Below are 22510 nucleotides of genomic sequence, written 5' to 3'. Positions count from 1 at the left end.
GCCAAAGTGCTTGGGTCAAGGTGTGCTTTGTCACTGAAAAATCCTGCCCTGTCTGGAAGTGTGAGGGGAAAAACTCAAATGGTTTTAAATATAGCATGTTTCAGGTTATTCTTATTTGCCTTTTAATTTTAAGCTCTGCAGGTCTGGGTGTTCCTGCTCCCCTCTGTAATCAAAAAGGGTGAGGAGCTTCCTTTGCTCTGGAGCAACAGGATCCAAACCTCCCACATGGGCACCTGGCTCTGGGGCATGGCCTGACTCTGCTGGAGCCTTTGAGAACACAACAAGAGCTGCTGGTGTTGAGGAACCCCCAAAGAAAATCAGCTTAAAACCAAGAAGCTGCTTCCTTTGGGGAAACATCTGGTGGGTGTGTGTGCGTGCTGCTGAAAAATCACCCTAACAAAGAGCCCAGCTCCCTGCTCTTCCTCCTCTTCCTTTCTACCCTGCTCTGGCTACATCCCTTCTGTGTATGTTGGGAGTGGTGCTAGTGCCTGCCTGAGGCTGTATAAAGGAGATGCTGTGTGTGGAAGCACCTCAGGGGTGTCCCCTTCTAGCACCGCAGCTCCCAACTGTTTGGGGTCCCTCTCTACCCTCCAGCAGCACTTTTTCCTGAGCACGGTGTGGGGTTGCAGCTCCTCTGCATAGGTGAATCATTAGCCGGGTTTTTCCCTGGGAAGTGGCCTGTGTCTGATCCCTGCAGCTGGAAACTCCAGCTGCCTTTTGTTCATCCCAGCGGAGATGCTCACACTCCTGCCTTGCCATGCACCCTAGGCCCACATTTGGGGGCCTGAGTCCCCGTTTTGAGGTTCTCTGCACCCCAATACCCTTGGCTGGGTGCATCCCAGTCCCTTGGGTCTCCAGGTCTGCATCTCCCGGATTTGATGGGGGGGCTTCACACCGTAGTTCCCGAGCTTTGTGCATCCCAATGCTCTGGCTGTGTGTAACCCTTGGCTCCATGTGCTCTGGTTCCCCATCTCGGTGCACCCCATTCCCCATCTCGGTGCACCCATCCCTGTGCCCCCCCGCTCCCCATCTCGGTGCCCCCATCCCCGTGCCCCCGTTCACCATCTCGGTGCACCCATCCCCGTGCCCCCTGTTCCCCATCTCGGTGCACCCATCCCCGTGCACCCCGTTCCCCATCTCGGTGCACCCATCCCCGTGCACCCCGTTCCCCATCTCGGTGCACCCATCCCCGTGCACCCCGTTCCCCATCTTGGTGCCCCCATCCCTGTGCGCCCCAATCTCGGTGCCCCCATCCCCGTGCCCCCCGTTCCCCATCTCGGTGCCCCCATCCCCGTGCCCCCCGTTCCCCATCTCGGTGCACCCATCCCCGTGCCCCCCGTTCCCCATCTCGGTGCCCCCATCCCCGTGCCCCCCGTTCCCCATCTCGGTGCCCCCATCCCCGTGCACCCCGTTCCCCATCTCGGTGCCCCCATCCCCGTGCACCCCGTTCCCCATCTCGGTGCCCCCATCCCCGTGCCCCCCGTTCCCCATCTCGGTGCCCCCATCCCTGTGCACCCCAATCTCAGTGCACCCATCCCCGTGCACCCCGTTCCCCATCTCGGTGCCCCCATCCCCGTGCCCCCTGTTCCCCATCTCGGTGCCCCCATCCCTGTGCACCCCAATCTCAGTGCACCCATCCCCGTGCACCCCGTTCCCTATCTCAGCGCACCCCAATCTCAGTGCCCCCATCCCTGTGCACCCCAATCTCAGTGCACCCATCCCCGTGCACCCCGTTCCCTATCTCAGCGCACCCCAATCTCAGTGCCCCCATCCCTGTGCACCCCAATCTCAGTGCACCCATCCCCGTGCACCCCGTTCCCTATCTCAGCGCACCCCAATCTCAGTGCCCCCATCCCCGTGCCCCCCGTTCCCCATCTCGGTGCACCCATCCCCGTGCCCCCCGTTCCCCATCTCGGTGCACCCATCTCAGTGCACCCCAATCTCAGTGCACCCACCCCCGTGCCCCCCGCTCCCCGGCCCCTCCTCCTCTCCCGGCGGGACCGCGGCAGGAAGCGCTCTCAGCCAATCAGAGCCGGAGCCGCCGCCCCGCAAGCGGCCCGCCCACGGCGGCGCGCGCTCTCCTCTCCCGCCCGTTGGCCGCCGCCTTCCCGGTAAGGACCCGCGGGGCTGGGGGGGGGCGGGGGCAGCGCTGCGGACGTGGCGGGGACCGGAGCCGTTGGGGGGGGGGGGGTTCGGTCCCGGTGGGTCCCAGCCGGGAGCGGGGCCCGCGGGGCAGGGCCCGGCCGCCGGAGCCGCCGCTGCTCCCGCTCCCTCTGCGGCGGGCCCGGGCTGGGCACGCGGCCGTTGTTCCCGGAGGGCGCAATGAATGGAGCTGCCCCCGGGGCTGTGCGGGGGCTCGGGGGTCCCGGCCGTGTCCCCACCGGCTCCCGTCGCCGAGGCCCGTGGGGGTGCAGGGGAGGCGGCATCCCTAAATGCCCCGCTTAACGCTCCCAGGCGTGAGACGGATCCCGGCTCCGGAGGAAGCGGTGGTTCCCCTTTTTGTGTCCCGGAGGAATAACCCGTCCTTTCCACCGCCACGCACTGCACCCCAAATCACTGCCTTGGGACCGGGGTTCGCACACCCCTCTTGTCTACCGCCCCTCTCCCAGCCCCACAGGGTCCTGCTGTGCAAGCGGGGAACTTCTCCTTCCCACCCACAAGTTAAGCTGGGACTAAAAATAGTCTAGAGCAGAGCCGGGCTCTTTGCCGGCACAAACCCCGGGGAGGTGAGGAGCAAACCGAGGGGCTCCCGCAAAAACCGGGCTGGTCCGGGGCTTCTCCCTACACCGGCAGATGCCCTCCTTGCGCTTCCACCGTCTCGGGGGATAATTTGGCAGCTGATAATTGGGGTGTTATAAAAGGGAAGTGTTTTGGCAATAGTAGTTAATATTTAACAGGGTGACTTGTAGTCCTGCTGCAACAGAGGGTTTCATTATCCCAGGGGTTCAGCCATCCTGGTTTTCCATGGGAGCATGTTTGTGAGGTTCGTTAGATCCCAGCTTGTGACAGAAGCTCAGGTCTGGGGCAGAGCCCGTCCCGCAGGGATGGGGAAACCGAGTCATGGAAAGGCCAGAGCCCCATTGAAAGGAGGGTTGGGGACATGGGTGTCCCCTTCCCTGGACTCCTCTGGGATGGTCTGGCAGGACTCACAGATCACGGAACCTGTAAAACGGAATTGGTTTGAGCATCCCCAGGAAAAGGAAAGCGCTCCGAGGTGAGCAGGAGGAGGTGACTCACTCAACGGGCAGCTGAGCACTACCCTGTCACCCTCTCCCACCGCACGTCCCTCTCTTCCCACCCGTCTGGGGCTGGCTCTGGGCTCATCCCCTTGGGAAAAGGTGAGATTCAGGGATATGGCTTGGGAAAAAGAGCTGGGGAATTTGTTTTCCCCAGAGGAACCTCGTGCTCGGGAGGGAAGGAGAGGGCATGCTGGAGCAGAGCTGTGCCTCAGTTTCCCCCTGGGCCTGAGTTCCCCCCCGTGCCTCCATCTCGCCCTGTGCTTCCGTTTCCCCCATGGGACTGAGCCGAGCAGAGCTTCAGGGCTGCTGTTTCCCCACTTAAAGGGGTTTTAAGGATGAAGGAGCCGGTGGCTGAAGTTCCCTCTGCACCCCGGGACACCGGTGCCGTGACACTGATTTATTGCAAGGGGAGCTATTGTGTCAGAACTTGTCGGTGCTAAAGGCAGAGCAGGGGGCACCGGGATGGGATGGGATGGGACACGGCAGTGGTGATGCTGGCTGCAGCTCCTGCTATGAGGGAGGAATGCCGGTCACGAGGGGCCTGGCTTGCTCCAGGCACGGCAGGGAGGGATGCTCGGGAAGCGAGCTACGGTAGCCAGCGGTGCCGGGCAGCTTGCCCTCGCCTCTCCTCACATCCAGCTCCGAGATGCTCTGATTTTATTCCCCTTTTCTCAGGGCAGCCTCATGCCAGGGACTTCCATGTCATGAGTGGGGATGAACCTCGCAGCCCTCTCGCTGTTGGCAGAAACAGGAATCTGCAGACCTCTTTATGTTTAGCTTTTAGTGATTTTGGACCTCGGGAGCGAGTTGCTTCCTCTTGGAGCACAGGGATGTAACAGCCCAGCACTGTGCTTGGAAAGAGAGAAACAAAAGGGGAGGAGAAGCAGCGAGGAGGGGAAGAGGCTCACGTGGCTTCCCCAGGGCACCGGCCAACGCCTCCAGCGCAAGAGCTGCCTCCGGGTCCGTCGGCTTCTTAAACCCTGGGACTTGGCTGGCTCCAGGCTGGAAGCAAACCCCCTCCTGCCTTTCACAACGGGGTGGGTGCTCCGGGTGCTGCTGGCATGGGATCCCCTGCTTGGTGCCGGTCTTCTCCCTTCTCTTTGTCCCTGGTCCCTGGCACCATCTCATTGTTTCCTTCTATTTTTCCTCAGCTCAGGGTACTTGTAATGAGAGAGGAAACCCCGTGAGGACACCCAGGGCTGCGCTCGCTTCTGCTTCCTCTCCCAGTCGTTGCTCGAGCCAAGGATGCTCTGCCCGCTGCTTGCCCTGAGAGCACTGGTGCTCGGCCTGGCAGGTGAGTGGGGCTTGGGAGGCTTAGGGGTTGGTGGGGCCTGCATGTCAGCACCCCAAAGGAGGTGTCCTTCGTGCCACGCTCGTCCTGACAAAGCTGCCTTTGACCCGTGGTCCCCGGTGGCAGCACCCACGAGGTGTTTCTGCTGTTTTTGGGGTCTTACAGTGGGTGTGATGGCTTCTGGTGCACATGGGCCGCCCTCAGAGCAGGGACACCACCTCCTGCATGGCACAGCTGAACAGCAGAGCCAAGGGAGAAGGAAATCCTGAAGGTTTCTGACTCCCCCGGGTCTGTCCCCGTGCACTGCATCTCCTGGTCTCCCAGGCTGCGTCACATCAACCTGGGAGGGATGCTGGGACTGAATCCTTTCGGAACACTCAGCAGTGATTCTGGCCAGGCTGGGTAGTACATCCTAAAACCCACTGGCATTGTCTGTTAGCCGGAGGGATACCTGATGCTCTTGAGTCTAGAGCCAGGCATGCTGCCTGAGCACTCTTCTCCTGCCTGGCTCCTTCCCACAGCTCCTCATCCTTCCCACCTGCTTAAAATGTAATGGCTCATTGCTGCCGTTGTCTCCAGAGAGGTATTTGCCATAGGTAACACCTTTGTTGTGTTCTGCAATAGTTTTGAGGTTGGAACATAAAGCAAATCCTTGGTCTGAGGGGAGCTTTTTTGTGGTGAATGAAGTGCCCTGGGTCTGCTTTAGAGGATGTTTCTGCTTGCTACCAATGGGCACCCCAGGACCAGCTCCAGGTGTGGAGGGTCCAGCAGCCCTGGCATGGTTGGCGTTGCTCCCTGATACAATGGCAGGGTTGGTGTCCTGCCATGGCTTGGCACCGTGGTTGTTGGCATTGTGCTGTGGCGCTGGGATGAGGTTGGCATCGTGCTGTGGCGCTGGGATGAGGTTGGCATCGTGCTGTGGCACTGGGATGAGGTTGGCATCGTGCTGTGGCACTGGGATGAGGTTGGCATTGTGCTGGAGCACTGGTGCCATCTAGAGCCTTCCAGCCTGGCCATGGTGCTGCCCGGAGCTGCTGGCTCATCCTGGGGACATGGGGCTGTGTCCCCACTGCTGTCACCCACCTGCGTCCTCTACCCATGGGAAGAAACCAAGCTGCTTGTCCTGGTGGGGTACAGGTTGAGGTGCCCATGGTCACAGCTGAGATGCCACCTACCCCTGGGTCCCTTCCATGGGCATCACTTGATTTCCTTTGATGTTACTGAGATGGAGAGTTAAGGAGGTGCTTCTGCAGGGTCTCACCACCACATGCTTTTGCCCTTACCACCCTCCTGCAGGTGCCATTGAGATCCAGGTCCCGGATGAGCCCGTGGTGGCTCTTTTCGGCCAAGACGCCACCCTGCACTGCTCCTTCTCTCCCGAGGCCAACTTCAGCCTCAACGACCTGAGCCTCATCTGGCAGCTGACGGACACCAAGCGCTTGGTCCACAGCTTCTCTGGTGGTCGGGACCAGCTGGAAGACCAGGGTGGGGGCTACGCCAACCGTACAGCCCTGTTCTATGACCAGCTGGCCCAGGGCAACGTCTCGCTGCTGCTCCGGCGTGTGGAGATCTCGGATGAGGGCAGCTTCACCTGCTTTGTCCGGGTCCAGGACCACAACAGCGCGGCTGTGACGCTGCAGGTGGCAGGTGAGGGATGGAGAGTTGGGGTGTCCCTACATGTCTGCCCAAAAAGAGGGGTTCTCCATCATGCTTTGTTCCTCTCTCGAGTCTCTTTCTCTCTCCGCCTTGCCATGGTCTCCTCATGAAGTCAGGTCTCTGTTAGAGACCAGCGAGCTGCATTGATGCTGGAGAGTGACTCCTCGTCAGGGACGGTAGTGATAGGACAAGGGGTGCTGGGTTCAAACTGAAACAGGGGAAGTTCAGCTTAGATATAAAGCAGAAGTTCTTTACTATGAGGGTGCTGAGGCACTGGCACAGGGTGCCCAGAGAAGCTGTTGCTGCTCCATCCCTGGCAATGTTCAAGGCCAGGCTGGACATGGTCCAGTGTGAGGTGTCCCTGCCCATGGCAGGGGGCTGGAACTGGATGATCTTAAGGTCCTTTCTAACCCAAACCAGTCTATGCTTCTATAATCTCCCCGAAATATTGCTGGTGGGGGCCGCAGTCCCTTCCCTGCAGTAATGTAGAGGCTCTTACAGAAACAGGGCCATGAACCAAAGCTGGGGAGGCTTCATCTGGTTGGTTCTGTCAGCTGGAAGAGTCTGTCCTTGCCCAGCCTCATTGGGTTCCTTATGATCCGGATCCTTTGCTCATGCTGGCTGCCCTCTTCCTTGCAGCTCCCTACTCCAAGCCCCATATGAACCTGGAGCCTAACAAGCACTTGAAGCCAGGAGATCTGGCAGCGGTGACTTGCCACGCTTCCCGTGGCTACCCTGAGGCCCACGTCCTCTGGCAGGACAGCCAGGGCAGCAGCATCACAGAGAACATCACCACGTCCCAGGTGGCCAATGAAGAAGGTCTCTTTGACGTGCACAGCATGCTCCAGGTGCTGGTGGAGCCCAGCAGCACCTACTCCTGTGTGGTGCGGAACCCGGTGCTGCAGCAGGAGACCCAAGCTTCTGTCACCATCACAGGTGAGCCTGTGGGGCCCAAACTGGGGAAGGGAAGTGAAGGGCACTGCCTGAAGATTGTGGTGGCACTGGGATCCCTACTGGGGTTGCTGCCCTGTATCTCTGCTCATCCTCTCTCCCCGTGGACTTGCAAGGGTGACTTGAGGCTGTGCTGTCCTCCCTGTCACCCCAGGCCAGCGTCCCAGCTAGAGTGAGCATCCTTATTTCTTAGTCTCTCACTTTGCTAGTTGGCCCATCCCAGTCTAAGCCAGCACAGGGCACGGTGCTTGTCTTCTCCTTAGCAATGCTAAGGATGCTCTGGGGTTTGGAGTTCTCCATCCCAGCTGCAGGAATCCTGCTTCAAAAATACAGGCTGCAGAAGTTCATTGGGCACCTTGTCCATTCTAGTTCTGCTCTCCTGGATGCCTTTGGAACCTCGTGTGCTCCTCAGCACTAATTGCTCTTTCATTACCCTCAGTACAGCACTGGGTTGGGAAGGTGGGTCCCTGGTGGAGCATTAATGTTTTGGCTGGATGCAGCAAACTCTTGCAGGGAAACCTGTGTGGATGCTGCTGGCTGGGGAGAGGGGGTGGCTTTTGTATGGCCTCATGAGCAAATGGTCAGCCTTGGGGTGACATCTGTGGAGGGGCAGGGTTTGTGGCAAGACTTCATTTGAAGGAGCACTGTTATAGGGAAAAAATGGAATTCTGGTTCTCCAGGAGATAGCCCCAAGTCCTGGCGGTCCCTGCCAGGCTGTCCTGGATGCTGGGGAAGGTGTCCCCATCCTTCCTGGGCTAAGATGAGAGGGGAAAGGGAGCAGGTGCTGCATCATCTGATGCTTCTTTGGAGCTCCCCAGCAAGTGAAAGCTCAGCCTGCCTTTTGAATTCATTATGTGCAATGACTTAAAAGTTAATGAAGTATTTTAACGAGTGCCTCAACCTGCTATTTCTGCTCATCCAGACCTGCTGGGGGAGGCCTTAATCAGAGGCACCAATGGTTTTACTTCCAAAACCACCTCTTGTTCCACCAACTCCTTCCATAGGGATGTCCCCTGGGCACGCATCCCCCCTGTAGGAGCACTGCTCACTGTGGTGGTATCTCCCTCTCCTCCCCCTGCAAGGCCAACACCTCGCCTTCCCTGCCGTGGCTCTCTGGGTGACAGTGGGACTTGCCATTTGCGTCGTGGGGCTGCTCATCGTCCTGGCCTACGTGTGCCAGAAGAAGATCCGCGAGAGCTGTGAGGAAGAGGAGGAAAACGCAGGTAATGTGGTGGTTTCCCCCCCTGGAAAAGGGATGAGGTTTGCAGAGGGCCATGGATGGGGGGAGCCGGGGCAAATTTTAACCAGCGTGGGTTTGCCTTGGTGGTGGCGTCTGTTAGAGGATGAAGAGATGCTCGGAGCTGCTGGGGTCAGTGGGCACCAGCAGATCTGTACCTGTGCTGGCTGCGTGCATTGCTCCAGGCAGCTCTTTCAAACATACACTGGGTTTTCCTCCCCCCCCCACTCCCCCTCCCCAGTGAAAGTGCTCCCTACTTTTCCTTCTCCCCCTTTCACCTCCCTACTCCGAGCATCCTCTGCATGTCGGGTACCCACAACTGGGTGTGCGTGGAGCATCTCCTCTTGAGAAGGTGCTTTTAGCGCTTGCCACCATGGAAACGCCGAGTGCTTTGACACTGAAATGGCATGAGAGAGATGCTCCACGCTCTGGTTTTCTGCATCCTCCTCTTTGGTGGCTTGGGGTATTTTTGGGCTTTTTTATTATCATGGGGACGTGTTTGCACAAAAGAGGGAGGTTTTATTGCTGTAAAAAGCTGCCGTGCTCTGAAATGGCTGCAGAAGCAGCTTTCCTGGTGTTCCCATTTGTTTCCCCTTGCTGCCTCCCGAGGCGTTTGCTCTGCCAGAGCCTTTCCCTGCCAGCTCCATGCTGCAGGGCTGGGACCTGCAGCCTTCCCCCCCAGGGGTTCCTGTCTCGCTCCTCCTCTCTCTGTCTTGTGCCCATATCCCCTGATGCTTGGCTGTGGGGTCCCCCCAGCAGTGGGGACCAAGAGAGTTTTATCCTGGGAATGGTCTGCAGGAGATACATATATAAAATAATATATATTTTTCCCCCTCTAACAGAGTGTTTTCCCCTTGGCCAGGGGATTTGCAGTGCTGTGATGCTCAGCTGTGGCCCCGGGCCAGCTGACCTCAGCTCTTTACCATCAAGACACAGCTCCCAGCTCGTGATGTGTTGCACTGATGGCTGCATGCCCATAGCAATAACCTTTTGCTGTCACTCTTGGTCAGCCAGAACCCAGGCAGGGCCCCTGCCTGTGGGCCTGGCAGCCACGGGAGGCAGGAGCAGTGATTTTTGCTGGGCTTTCTGGCACGGTGGCAGATCTTACCCATGGGGTGCAGAGCTCCTGGGCTCCCAGACAGGGTGGCAGCTGGTGGGTGTGAAGGGGATGCTCATCCCTCAGTGCTGATGGGGTGTCCCGGAGGCGTTGGGGGATCCGTGGTCTCCCTGCTAAGCCCCTTGCCAAGCACTGCTCCAGATGGTGGCTGTGCTATAAATAGGGAGGCGAGCGGCTGCGCTGCATCACCCGGAGCTGTGGCTTTTCCTGCTTTGCTTGTAGGGGATGGGCCAGGCCAGCCCAGCCTTGTGCTGCAGGAATCCCCACCGTGGGGTGCTGGGTGCAGGTGGGTGCCACTCACCTCCTCCATGAGCATCACCAGTGGCTCCGCAGCACCTGCTCCTGAGCAGACCTTGGGATATGGGGTGATCATGGGTGGCTCTGAGCACTGGGGATGGCAGCGATACAAGGGACACCCACCAGAGCTAGTTCAGGGAGCTGGGGTGGAGCTTCACACTCTCTGGCTTGCTCTTTTGCAGGGACGGAGGAGCAGGATGAGGAGGGGGGAGAACCCAAGACAGGTGGGTGCATGATGCTTATCATATACATGTGCTTGTGCCACCGCGGTGTGCTTTACATCCTCCATCTGTGCTCAGCCCCCTGTGCTCGCCCGCTCCCCAGTGCACCACCCTATCTCTAAAGAGTAGAGTGCTTGTGATGCTCTGCTGTCATCAAACAGGTGAATTATGTGCCCAGTGATTGCCTTTATCTGCTTGTACAGGAGCCCGCTTGCGATGCTGGCTCCTTCCTGCCGGTGAGATTTAGGGACCAGGGTTGGTTTGCAGTGGAAATCGGCAATTAGTGGGGTGGGTTGCCCAAAACAGGGCTCTTGGTTGTTTCCTCCTTGACTGACCAAGTGCTAATCTGCTTTTTGCAGCTTTGCAGCTCCTGAAGAGCACAGAGATCAAAGAGGGTGAGTGCATTTGCCAGGCAACAGCGTAGGACCATGAGCTGGCTCATGATGAGGGTTTCTTCCTCAGAGCACTGGAGGTGATCTAAGTGGAAAGCATCTATTGCGTCTCCATCATCCATCATTGGATTCTGGGGGGGTGGGGTGTGTGTGTGTCTTAATTTGTTCATATTTATTTCATTTTCTCCCCCAGTTCTCAATCAGATTTTCTTAGATCAGTTATTTCCCATCACCCATTTCCATTCCAGTTAGGGCTGCACTTGCCCTGGCCACCACTCGCATCTCCCAGCAGTGATGGAGTGATGCAGTTGATGGCTTTGACATGGTGTTTCTTCTCTTATCCTTCCTTTTCTTGGACACTGGTGGGGGGCAGGAAAAGCCTCCTGCCACCAGCCTGGGTCATTGTGAGGAATCTGGGTCTGTCTCTGAGTGTTGCCAAGAGGAGAGGAAGGGATGGAGTTGGTCCTCACATTGCGTGAGCTGCATCCCTCCCCATGCAGAATTCCCCAGCAGGAGCCTGATGCTGAATTCCTGATGGGAATTCGTGGGAAGTGGAGCCCCAGCTCCTGGTTTTACCTTTGAGGACCTTTTTCCAACATCCTGGCTCGGTGCTGCCACCAGCCCATCATGCACCCCAGCCCTGTGACGCACTCCAGTGTGTTCCATGCTTGCTCAGCCCTGCTCATCCTCATTCCAAGATCTCAATCTTTTAATTCATTCCCTTTCCTATTAGAGGCAGAGCTTGGCCTCTGCTGCCACTCTTCTCTGCTCCTTTAACCCTCCTTCCTCTTTTATTAACAGCCCTGGTTTTCCTCTCATGCCATTTCTGCCTCCCCACCAGTAAGTTAATAAAAGCCTTTTCTCCCTTCCTCTTCCCACCTTTACTGAAGCATCAGCCAGCTCCACTTCTCCTCCTTTTTTTCCTCTTCCCTGCCCTTATCTCCCTCTCCAGACCACGCTCAGCTTCACAGCCACAGTGGGCCCTGTTTCCTTAACCCCATGTCAAAGACACCTGCTTGCACCTCAACCACTTTTACAGGAGCAATAAAGCTCGGATAATGACATCTCCCAGGGTTTGCCAGCCGGTGGGGGGGGGGATTGTCTATCCAGGAGGATGGATGGAGGGATAAAAACACACCTACATGTGCCTAGGGTGATTTACCTGGGGCTGGCATCAGCCCTGGGGGTGGGGATCCCAGTTTTCCAGAGCCAGGACAGGCCAGGGCAGTTATCAGCTGGATGAGCTCATTCACTTGGGCCTGGGAATGACTCTTTGTTAACGTCTTTGCACGTTTTCATTCAGTCTTTTCTTTTTCTCCCCAGATAATGAGCAAGAAATCGACTGATGGGAGCTGGGACGCCCCCAGGCAGCGCCCTGTGCCCTGCACCAGCTGCAGTGGGGATGAGCTCCAGGTCCCCTGGCAAGGGCACGGAGCTGCTGCCACCCCTCATCCTGAGCCCCGTCACCCTCCTCTGTCCCCAGTCTTGTCTTTGGGGTGCCCTGGGGCTGGTTGAATCTCTCTATCCCCAGTGAGCCCCCAGGGCTGGCGCATCCTTCCCAGGGATGATGTGGGGTGGAGGCTCTTCCCTGTCCATCTGTCCATCCCCACGTGGGGCCGAGAGCAACCAGGGTTGACCATTCCCCCCCGCTCCCCATCACCCTCTGTTCCTGCTCCTGCGTGGCTGCAGCTGAGCCAGCCACCTTCCAGGTGCCTTCCAGGGCAAACTTTGCTGCCCTTTCTAAGCCCAGAGGCCTTGAGAGTGGTGATGGGCTCAGTGAGCAACACACGGAGCCCTGGAGGCTCCGGGAAGATGGATGGGGCGTGCAGGACTCCCAGGCGTGGTGGGGCAGAGCTGGTGCTCTTGTCCCCGATGGAGGTACCACTCTGGGGATGTGTGGGGATGACTTTTGTCCCCTTGCACCACTGTGGTTCCCACTGGACTTTCATTTCTGCCTTAAATGCAAAGTGCCCTCGGGGCGGTTACCTCCTGCCTTGAATTATCCCAGGTGACAAAAGGCAGGGTTGGGGGGGGACCTGCTGGCCGGGTGAAGCCCCCCTGGCCTCCCCATGGTGACAGTGCTGCTTTGGGGGCTGAAGCACTGGTGAGGACAAACCCAGCTGGTGCATGGGGCTGAGCATGGGATTGGGGGGCATTGCCCCAGGACGTGTCTGGGGGTCCTCCCACTGCTGCTGGGTACCTGGGGCATCCAAGCTGCCAGGGTGACCGAGGTGGCATGGCCCTGGTCCTGCTCCGGGGGTGAAGTCCCTCGAGGACTCTTGTGCTGGGTTTTGGTTTTATTTAAAATCCAGGATCTGAAGGGGAATTTTGTGCCTTGACAAATAAATGGGGGGGGGGGGGGCTTGGTTTGGACAATGATTTCCAGCTCACCATGGTCTAAGAAGGGTTAAAAAGATCCATTGAAGCAACTGCACAAAACCAGGTGAAAAAGAGTTGAGTTTTCTCAGTCATCTGATTCTGTTCTGTCCCAAATTCACAGAAAAGAAACGAGTTAATTCCACTTATTCCTGAATAGAGTTTAACCCTGGATTTGTCCCTGAGGCTGTTAATGGCACTGGGGGATCTGGGCTCAAAAAAGGCTCTAGGGAGCCTTATTGCAGCCCCAGTGCCTAAAGGGGCTACAAGAAACCTGGAGAGGGGCTTGGGACAAGGGCCTGTAGGGACAGGCCAAGGGCAATGGCTTGAACCTGCCAGAGGGGAGACTGAGATGAGCTCTTAGGCAGAAGCTCTTCCCTGTGAGGGTGCTGAGGCGCTGGCACAGGGTGCCCAGAGAAGCTGTGGCTGCCCCATCCCTGGCAGTGCTCAAGGGCAGGTTGGACACAGGGGCTTGGAGCAAGCTGCTCGAGTGGAAGGGGTCCATGGGTTGGAACTGAATGAGCTTTAAGGTCCTTCCAACCCAAACCCTTATGTCCCCCTTTCAGCCCTGTCCTTTTGTCCCCTGCTGCCACCACAGCCCTTACGCTGCCCTCATCCATCACTCAGCACAGGGAGACAGCCACTCCAGTGCTGGATTGCTGCCTGCCTGCATCATGTGCTATAGAAGAACTGTTTCTAAAAGCAAAGAAGGGGGAAATGAGCTGGTGTCTTAGGAAGGGGATGATGGTGGGTTCATTTAGGGGGGTTGAGCTACAGCCTGCATTCAGAGCTGGTGCAGTTTTCAACCCGGTGCTCAGCAGCAGCATTAATATTAGCATCGAGGCGCTGGGCTGAGGATGAAATCATCATCCCCAGCTCCTTGGTGCGTGGTGGGGTGAGTTGTCCCCACATCCAGGGCATCTTTAAAGGTGTTGAGTTGGTGCCAGCATCACTGGGGATGTCTCCTCCAGCTGGAAGGTTTGGGGGCATCTCTTTGGGTCTGGGCCATGCAGGGAAGGGAGATCTTGAGGGTGGCGAGGGAGAAAAATCACCGTTGAAGCTGTGGCAGCTTAGGGGAAGTACTGCTTAGGTGGCTCAGGATGATGGGCCAGCCCAAGCTGTGCTTCTGCTTGGGGCTGAGCCCCTCACCGCTGTCCCTGGGAGGAGGCGCTGGGCTTTGGCATGGGGTAAAGCACCCCAGGAGGAGCTCAGTTGTCCCCTTGTCCCCAGGTGCCATCCTGCTTTTGGAGCTGTCAGGATGGTGGGTCTTTTTTGGGGGGGAGGAAACTATCCGGCCTCTTGGTCAAGGTTTCAATGCAACACACTGGTGTGTGGGTGCCGTGCATGAGAGCCAGGCAGGGACAAGGCTGGTCAGCCACGACGCAGGCGTTTTCCCATTCCCAACATCCTGCTCCCGCTGCTCCAGGGTAACGGCAAACGGGGCAGGCATGGAAGCGGGATTCAACGGGGATGCAAACCCAGCCCTGGGAGCTGCCTGGAGCTCAGCTCGCTCGTGTTTGCTCTCCTCTCTTGGGAGCAGGCGAGGCTGCGAGTTCATCACGCACCCTCCGTGTGTAAAAAGCCCAACCACGCAGTCCCGTTTGGCAGCTGACTGCAGGCTGCTGGGCCAGGCTGTCCCCAGCGCCCATCCATGCAGCTCCCTTCTCCCCGTCAATAAACTGATCCCTGCTCCTTCCCGTGACCTCATTGCAGAGAGAGGGGAGGATGGAGATGCTGAGCCTGGTGGCTGCCTTCCCCTGAGCACCTTAGGGGCATGGGACGGGGTGGAGGATGCCCCTGCGGTGCCGGGGCAGGGTTGCTGCCTGTCCCTGTTGTCCCCTCGTCCTGACCCAGTTCACAGATGGGCCTGTGTCCCCACGGGGATGCTCTGAAAACCCAGGGTTATTTCCATGGGGTGATGTGCCTTCCATCAGGATGAGCAGGATCCAGCTCCTGCGCTGCACCCAAACAGCCAATTCGTAAAACCCATATTGCCAGGCCAGACCTGACTTCAGCTCAGAGCAGCCTGGCTCTGATTTAAGGATGCTCTAAATGTAATATGTGGCCTTCGCAGGAAAAGCAGAGCCCAGAAGCTGCCCCTGGGCTGCATCTTCCTGCACTCTGCTGCTGAAAGCAAGGAGCAAAGCCCCAAGGCCAGGGCTGTGAGACTGGGAGGAGAGGGATTTTAGCATCGCTTTCTACCTCTGCTGGTGGCTTTTCCTGGGAAGCAGCATTCCCTCCCCACAGTTTGGTCTAACATCCAGGATTTGTGTTTCCTCCCAGTGCAACAACTGGGATGGAGAAACCACCCAGCTCCGCGCCAGCGATTTGCTTTCCACGCACCAATGCAAAACGCTGGCACACTCAAAAGCTCCATTTCAGCCACTAAAAGGTCTTGAGAAGCTCCCCACTTGTGCCATCAGTCCCGGTACCCCGGTCCTTTTGATGGAGAATGAAGCAGCTCCACGGTATTCCCAAGGGAGCTGCGTGGAATGGTCACTTTCTCCTCTCAGGACCCATTTTTCAGAGCCCAATCCCAAGCAGGTTATTCCCAGCAGCTGCAATGCATCCGGTCCCTCTGAGGCAGCCTTAACTGAGGGGTTGAGAGACGTTTTAATTACAGATTTGTCTGCCCTGCATGATTTATCCCGGGTAACTCCAGCAATTTATCCATCAGCAGTTAGAAGGGCTCTGAAGCAGAAAGCAAGCGCGGGGAGTATTTATTGCAGTGACTCAGAAGTCGTTGGAGAGAGGTTGGAAGCGAAACAGTGATGCTGCTTGAAAAAGCACTACCTGGCGTGCAGGAATTGTCTCCAGCCAGGAGGATTAATGTGCACTTTCCCAACTCCCATTCCCCTTTCCCTGTGTTAGCCAAGCGGGGTTCGCTTCCCCTTGGGGTGCCTGGCATGGGGACGTTTCAGTGTCACGTTGTGATCATTTCAGTGCTGTTTTACCCTCGTTGCTCGTGATGGGTGACACCGCATCCTCCCCCGGCAGCGGGATCCGAGCCGGTGCGCTGCAGGCTCGGCGGCAGCATCGTTTTCTCCGGGACCACTGAAGAGAGGTTGGTGTTGCTTAATGAGCCTTAGAGAGGCCTGCGGTGCCGCAGGTAAGGAGCTGTTGTTTGAACAGTGCCAGCGGAGGGTTCACTTCCCCTATAAACACAGTATTTAACACTCCAGTGGAAAAGCACCCTGGTAAATAGACCCCTTGGATGAGGGGAAAGGCACTGACAGTGCAGTTCCTCGCCAGGCCTGGCAGAGAAACGACTTTTCTCATCTCACGAGCTGAAATTGTGTAGACAAATGGAGAATTCATAACAGAGCCATCCCAAAGGGAGGATGCGATATTGCTTCCTACAGCGCGCAGCAAAGGCTTCCACCGCGGCGCTCGTCCTGCTCAGCCGAAGGCTTTCCAAGGAGCGTGGATGGGGGGCAAGCGGCCTTCCCCATCGAGCAGGGGCTCAGTGAAGACCCTGAGCTCCTGGTGGCCCAGGGAAGGACAGCGAAAAGGACAAGGTCCTCAATGTCCTTCAGTCCTGAAGGAAGCCTGCAGAGGACTTGGCAGCCAGGAAGGGCTCACAGTGATGGATGCAGCCCTCACTGCGGTGCAGGAGCCAGGAGGTGGTGGATGGGGGGGTTTGCTGCCTGTTGATCTCTTTTGCACTCAAGCAAGAATAAAAGCTGTTCCTCACCCAACAGATTCAGGCTTTTAATGCCAGTGAATCTCCCATCCCCATTTCATCCCAGATTCCTGACTTGATTTCTCACCACCCCGCTCCTGGTGTTTGGACCTGTCAGCCTTTGGCTGGAGCTATTGTGGGACGTGAGAAACCCACTTCAGAGCAGGGAAACTTGGGGTTTGTTAGTGTGGGACACGGGGCTCGGGCTGAGCGTGGTTCCTGGGGTACCTGGAGGAGCTGCACCTCTCCCTTTGGAACAGGAGCACAGGGGTGCAGGCACCCATGCGTGTGGACCTGGGTCCCCATCAAGGTGGTTTGCAGGAGGCTGGGTGAATCAGCCCCTGGACACCCAGTGCCATGTCCTGCTGCCAGGCTGGGTGACGGGGCTGTGGGCAGCACCAGCATCACCTCCCAGTCTCCTGGGTGCCTTTGGCTGCAGGAGCCCCCATGAACAAACCCAGCTTCAGGCATGAAAGACATCAACCTAGCACAGGGATGAGCTGGGGCTGGAGAAACCCTGCTGCTTGCTGAATTAATAAAGAGGGCTTGAGCTGCCAGAGAGGTTTTTCTTGTTGTATCATTTATTCATCATTCATAAATATATCAGGGACAAGGCCGGGACACGGAGATCATGCCAGAGAAGGATGGTGTGGCATTATTCATGCTGCAGGGAGATAACAGCCAGTGCCTCATGCATGTGCCAGCAAGGAAGGAGATCCCACCAGGAATTTGGATGCACCCCCATGGTCTCAGTGGGAGCTCTTCTCACCCAGCTCATCGCTGCAGTCTCCCCTACCAGAGAATGGTGCCAGTCACCCCTTCCCAATCCCACCCCATGGATCCTAACGGGCCAGGGGGAAGATGCTTCAGCCAATAAACGCCATTTCCATGGGCACCCTTGTAAAGCACCTTTACAAACACACCATGAATGCAACCACTCAGGCTAAAAGCACCCTCCTGGCTTGTCCAGCCACACCACTGTGCACAGGACATCACCCCCATGTCAGAGGGACCCCCCTCGCCGGGCTCTGCCACTGCAGCAAGCAGCTTCGGGTGACCCCAAGCTCTTCATCCAGCTCACATGGGGCTGTGAAGCCGTTAGTCACCGTGCTGCACACATGAGCAGCTGTGCCAATTAGCATAATTAACACACGAGGGCCAATTAATCTCTTGATTACGCCTGCCATTCACTTATCAGCTACTATTATGGGACTATCGGCTTTTGTACCTCTGCTTTCTATGCAAATACATCGGTTATGATGCCTTCATTACTTGACACACAATTACCCAGGGCAGATAGGCATGAAATCCAGCATGGACAGATTACCAGCACCCCCGGGCCAGAGCCCAGGTGGATCCTGCAGCCCAACTCCTCTCCATTTCTGAACGTGCCACCTCAACGATGCTCCAGGAACTGGGATCTGGGGAATCACTGATGCTGATGATATGGGGAGAAACGCTTGTAGGAGCCTGACTGTTGAGCCCTTGCCATGTGGGTGGCCAAAACTGGTTCCGTCTCATGCAACAAGAAGGAAACAGGCAGAAGGACAAGGGACAAAAGCAGAGGGCTTGTAGCCAGTTGGCCACCGAGGTGGCAGTGGTTGGTGCCACCCCAAGCAGGCAAGACAGAGACCTGGAACAAACTGCTCCGGGGCAATTCCCAGGTGCAGGTCCAAGGAAATCACCCTCCATGCTCTAAGAGGGAGGGATGATCCCAGCTGGGTCCCATTGTCCTGAGTTGCTCCTCGCTGGGTGGGGGCCTTCCTGCAGCCCCCAGGTGTCCCCATCTGGTATAAAAGGGTCCCGGGCAGCACCTTCCCTATGAGCTGGTTTATCCTGGGGTCAGGATGGGGTCTGCAGGCAGCCTGGGGGTTGCTCTTTTCTGCTGGGCATTGGCTGAAGCAGTGTCCTACAGTCCCTGGGGCTTCCCTCAAAGGGACTCTGGGGCTCTGAGGATGCGGGGGGATTCCTCTTGGAGCCGGCCCCGCGTTCCTTCCTTCTCCCAGCCTTGGGCATGGGTGGACGTGTCCCAGCTGCAGGCTGCAGCCCCGCCGCACCCTGTGGCTGTGCGGTGCCAGGAGGCGCAGGTGATGGTCACGGTGCACAGGGACCTCTTTGGCACGGGGCGCCTGGTCCGGGCTGCGGAGCTGAGCCTGGGCTCGGCTGGGTGCCGGCCGGGGGCCCAGAGCGATGCTGAGAGCACCGTGACCTTCGTGGCCGCGCTGCACGAGTGCGGCAGCACCCTGCAGGTGAGGCGGGGCGCTGCGGTGAGGGGCTGCGGCACCGCTGGTAGTGCTGCGTGGGGAATGGACCCCAGCACTGCGGTGGTGAATGGGGGTTGTGGTGGGCAGCGTCGGAGCGACGTGCTGCTGTGCTGCCCGATTCATGTGTGTCCTAGGAGTGAGCCGGTGAAGGTGGTGGCAGGGTTTGGGGTGAGGAGGGGCCTTGTGTGGAGGCAGTAGATGTCCAGCGAGGGGTGGTGTGACCGCTGCAGACCTGTGTCTTAGAGCCTGGGTACGCTCCTCAAGCCTTAGATGAGGCTCACACTCAACAAGGCTTGTGATGGGTTTATGGCTCAGTTGTAATGGGATGTGCATGCCATGTAACTGGATGAGCACAGGGGAGAAACGAGCAGAGCTTTACACTGCAGTGTCACTGGGAATGGGGCTTGCTGCCCTCCTCAGCAGGAGAGGGGAAGGGCTGCTTGGAGCTGCTGTGCCCCAGCCCACCCTGGGGAGGAGGTCTGCAGACCTGCTGTCCCACAGCCCTGACCCGCTTCATGTGGGTGCTCACTGGGGTGCCAAAGTCTGACCTGTGGGGCTGGCACCTTGTTGGGATGCCGGTACTGAGCTTCGTGGTGCCCTGTATGTACTGGATTGGGAATGTGGAGGACAGCCTGTGCTTTTCCAGCTGGTGGGCCTGTGTGTCCTAGCACGATCAGTGCTGGGCATCTGATGGTGCTGGTTGATGTGCTTGTTTTACTGGCTTCTCACCTCTCCCAAACCTTCCTTGCAGATGACCCCCGATTCCTTCATCTACAAAATGAACTTGTCCTACAAACCTACTCCTTCTGGCAACCTGGTCATTGTCAGGACCAATCCAGCTGTGGTTCCTATTGAGTGCCACTATCCCAGGTGAGCAAATGGGGGCTGTGTCTCTGCCTCGACACACCCGTGGGGATGGTGCCATCTTTAACGCACCTCTCCCTGGTTTAGGAGGAGCAACGTGAGCAGCAGCGCCGTCCGGCCCACGTGGGCTCCCTTCCGCTCCACCTTGTCAGCAGAGGAGAAGCTGATGTTCTCCCTGCGCCTCATGAACGGTGGGTGCAGACCTGGCTGCCCTGCTCCTGCCAGGTCTCGGCCATGTGCCGAGAGCCCAAACGGCTGAATCTGGGCTAAAATCCCATCCTGCGGAAGGGACCCGTGGGGTTGTTGCTCACTTAAGGGGTGTGCGAGGTTCTTGGCTCTACCTTCCAGATGACTGGAGCTCTGAAAGACAATCCAATGGCTTCCAGCTGGGGGAGAGCCTGCACCTCCAGGCGGATGTGGCTGCTGGGAACCACATACCTCTGAGGCTCTTTGTGGATGACTGCGTTGCTACTCTGAGCCCAGACAGGAACTCCTCACCCCGATACGCCTTGGTTGACCTCAGCGGGTAAGGGGTGCAGTGCCGAGTGGTGGTGGTGCTCCTGGGGCTGGTTGGGCTGCCCATGACTTCTGACCCTTGCCCAGGTGCTTGGTGGATGGGAGATTGGATGACACCACCTCAGCCTTCATCTCTCCAAGGCCAAGGCAGGAAACGCTGCAGTTCATGGTTGATGCGTTCCGGTTTGCGGGAGATGAAAGGAACTTGGTGAGATGTGGTACCCATCCCACCTCCTGTAGTGTGTCCAGAAGCTGTGCATGGACAAGTTCAGTCATGGATGTTGGTTCTTTTCCCTTCCAGATCTACATCACCTGCCACCTGAAGGTCTCCCCAGTTGACCAAGCCCCGGACCCATTGAATAAGGCCTGTTCCTTCAACAAAGCCAGCAGCCTGTGAGTACCTGATGCCCACAGGGATGGGACCAGCCTCCAGAAGAGGGCTTACAGCTCATTCTGTTTCAGGTGGGCTCCTGTGGAGGGTACTGGAGACATCTGTAGCTGCTGTGAGACCGGCAACTGCCCATTGTATGGAGGATACTCCCAGAGACCCAACCCTGCAGCCAGATGGCCAGGGAGACGCTTGAGGAGAGACCTCTCCTCCAAGCAAGGTAGGGCTCTGTGCAGCCACTGCGCACCCCCAGGGCAGGGCGACCATCGAGGATGGGGTAGCTGAGATGCTGGAAGGTCTTTACCAAATGCATCTCGCCTTAAGGGCAAGCTCGGCTCTACCCCAGCAAGTAGCGGTGGCTGCGTGTCCTTACCCTCACAGCTACCAGGAAGCTGCTCTTGCAGGGTCCACCTTGCCCTGAAATCCAGGCTAAGCAGGAATTGCCTCCCCTGTGAACTCGGTCATGTTCATCTCCTCTTAGGTGGGTCCTCGGCAGAGGCTGAAGTCTCGGTTGGACCACTGTTAATCCTTGATTCAGCTCGGGGATTATGGAGTTCCTCAGGAGGTCTTGCACCAGCAGGGAAGGCTCATGGTAAGTGCATGGGTTTTCTGTTTGATTGTGTCCTCGGGTCTCACCTGAGGGTGGCTCCAGGTTGATGGAGTCATGAATCTACAGTGATTTCATGGGGAGGCTTTCTGGTAGCATCATCAGGAGACATTCGGGGGGACTCCTTCCTGAAGCTGTGAGTCCATCCCCTCATGGGTGGTGAAAAGACATTCTAATGTCTGTTATAGAATCCCAGCCTGGTTTGGGTTGGAAGGGAGCTCAAAGCTCATCCAGCTCCAACCCCTGCCACGGGCAGGGACCCCTTCCACTGGAGCAGCTTGCTCCAAGCCCCTGTGTCCAACCTGGCCTTGAACACTGCCAGGGATGGGGACCCTCACAGGGAAGAGCTTCTGCCTTAGATCTAACCTGAACTTCCCCTGTTTCAGTTTGAACCCATCACCCCTTGTCCTGTTGCTGCAGCCCCTGAGAGTCTCTTGTGTCTTCCAGGTGCTGCTGAAGGACTTTCCATGCTGGTCCAAGCTGCCGTGCTCGCAGCTGCCACCATGCTGAGCTTAACTGCTCTGGGACTGTTTCTTGTGTGCAGAAAATGCAGCTGCCCTCCTGGGGTGCCCCTGTAACTCCCCACCCCAATAAAGAGAAGTGCTTCTGTCCTCCCCTTGTGTCCTCAGTGGGGAGGAGGGACACAGGTCAGCCTTGGCTGGGTGTCGGGGTCGTGCTCATGCACACCCTGCAGGTAAGGAGCATCTTGGGGTGGCTGCAAGCTCTCGGGAAGCCACCAATGGACCAGATACAGGGAGAGCTGTTACCCCCTGAAAGCATCTCTCAAACAGCAGTGCTTGGTGGAGATGGAGGCTGCCTCTCTGAGGAGGCCTTCCCAAGTGCCCAGTGCTGCTGTTGAGGCTCTCTGTATGGTCTACCCTTGGTGCAGACAATGAGGAACCCTAAATACTGGTTGCAGACAAGGTATGGCTCCTATTTACAGGTAGTAAAGGAAGAACTGGTGCTGCTCCCAGATGCTGAGTGGATTCCTGACTCCAGAAGTCCCTTTTGCTCTGCCTTCACGGGGGTGGCAGTGGGGATGTGAGAAGAGCAGCTCTGTTGGTGGGACTTGCTGCAGCCTGGGTGAGGGGGCCCTGTCCTCTGCAAGGACACAAGGGCAGCTTTAAGTGGGGGGGGTGTGGGTGCTGAGTGTGGCTTCTGCTGCTTCGAGGGACTTGGTGTTGGAGAAGGGCAGAAGGTGAGCGTTGCTTGTAGGTGGTGTGGCCTCGGCTGCATGGATAAAATGGGAGCAATGGCTGGATGGGGAGGTGGAACTTGGTGGTTAAGAGGGCAAATATGGGAAGCTCTCAGTCCATCTGCTCTAAACAGGTCTTGAGTGTAAATATAAAGGGGTGGGGGAAGCCCTTAGTCTGGATTATAATCGCCTCTCCTTGCAGCAGCCTTGGGGGCTC

At 57.6% G+C, this 22510-nt stretch overlaps 2 protein-coding genes across 2 annotated transcripts; both read left to right on the top strand.

Moving 5' to 3' along the window:
* The first annotated feature begins 3797 nt into the window (after nucleotides 1–3797).
* On the top strand, nucleotides 3798–10486 carry CD276 (CD276 molecule). Its single transcript, XM_061447353.1, has 6 exons — nucleotides 3798–4533; nucleotides 5827–6177; nucleotides 6826–7122; nucleotides 8220–8360; nucleotides 9971–10012; nucleotides 10369–10486. The coding sequence occupies exons 1-6, from the start codon at nucleotides 4485–4487 to the stop codon at nucleotides 10431–10433; spliced, it is 945 nt and encodes a 314-aa protein (XP_061303337.1). The 5' UTR covers nucleotides 3798–4484; the 3' UTR covers nucleotides 10434–10486.
* A 7659-nt stretch (nucleotides 10487–18145) lies between these two features.
* Nucleotides 18146–21710, top strand: LOC133265700 (zona pellucida sperm-binding protein 3-like). Its single transcript, XM_061446409.1, has 9 exons — nucleotides 18146–18708; nucleotides 19475–19593; nucleotides 19675–19778; nucleotides 19936–20113; nucleotides 20191–20311; nucleotides 20405–20496; nucleotides 20566–20711; nucleotides 20973–21083; nucleotides 21546–21710. The coding sequence occupies exons 1-9, from the start codon at nucleotides 18307–18309 to the stop codon at nucleotides 21674–21676; spliced, it is 1404 nt and encodes a 467-aa protein (XP_061302393.1). The 5' UTR covers nucleotides 18146–18306; the 3' UTR covers nucleotides 21677–21710.
* The last annotated feature ends 800 nt before the right edge of the window (nucleotides 21711–22510 follow it).

The sequence above is a fragment of the Pezoporus flaviventris genome, unplaced genomic scaffold (genome assembly GCF_033815535.1).
Source record: "Pezoporus flaviventris isolate CSIRO_AGI_PZ_B2104156 unplaced genomic scaffold, CSIRO_AGI_Pfla_v1 ptg000006l, whole genome shotgun sequence".
Classification (NCBI taxonomy): domain Eukaryota; kingdom Metazoa; phylum Chordata; class Aves; order Psittaciformes; family Psittacidae; genus Pezoporus; species Pezoporus flaviventris.
Note: the sequence above shows the minus strand (reverse complement) of the source record. Positions and strands in the feature narration are given on the sequence as shown.

Bases quoted from the DNA above. Each gene is read 5' to 3' on its own strand.
- CD276 (XM_061447353.1), top strand. From the start codon at position 4,485: ATGCTCTGCCCGCTGCTTGCCCTGAGAGCACTGGTGCTCGGCCTGGCA. The intron at 7,123-8,219 runs GTGAGCCTGTGG...TCCCCCTGCAAG, and splicing joins AGCTTCTGTCACCATCACAG to GCCAACACCTCGCCTTCCCT. The intron at 8,361-9,970 runs GTAATGTGGTGG...GCTCTTTTGCAG, and splicing joins GGAAGAGGAGGAAAACGCAG to GGACGGAGGAGCAGGATGAG.
- LOC133265700 (XM_061446409.1), top strand. From the start codon at position 18,307: ATGGGGTCTGCAGGCAGCCTGGGGGTTGCTCTTTTCTGCTGGGCATTG. The intron at 19,779-19,935 runs GTGGGTGCAGAC...TCTACCTTCCAG, and splicing joins CTCCCTGCGCCTCATGAACG to ATGACTGGAGCTCTGAAAGA. The intron at 20,712-20,972 runs GTAGGGCTCTGT...ATCTCCTCTTAG, and splicing joins AGACCTCTCCTCCAAGCAAG to GTGGGTCCTCGGCAGAGGCT.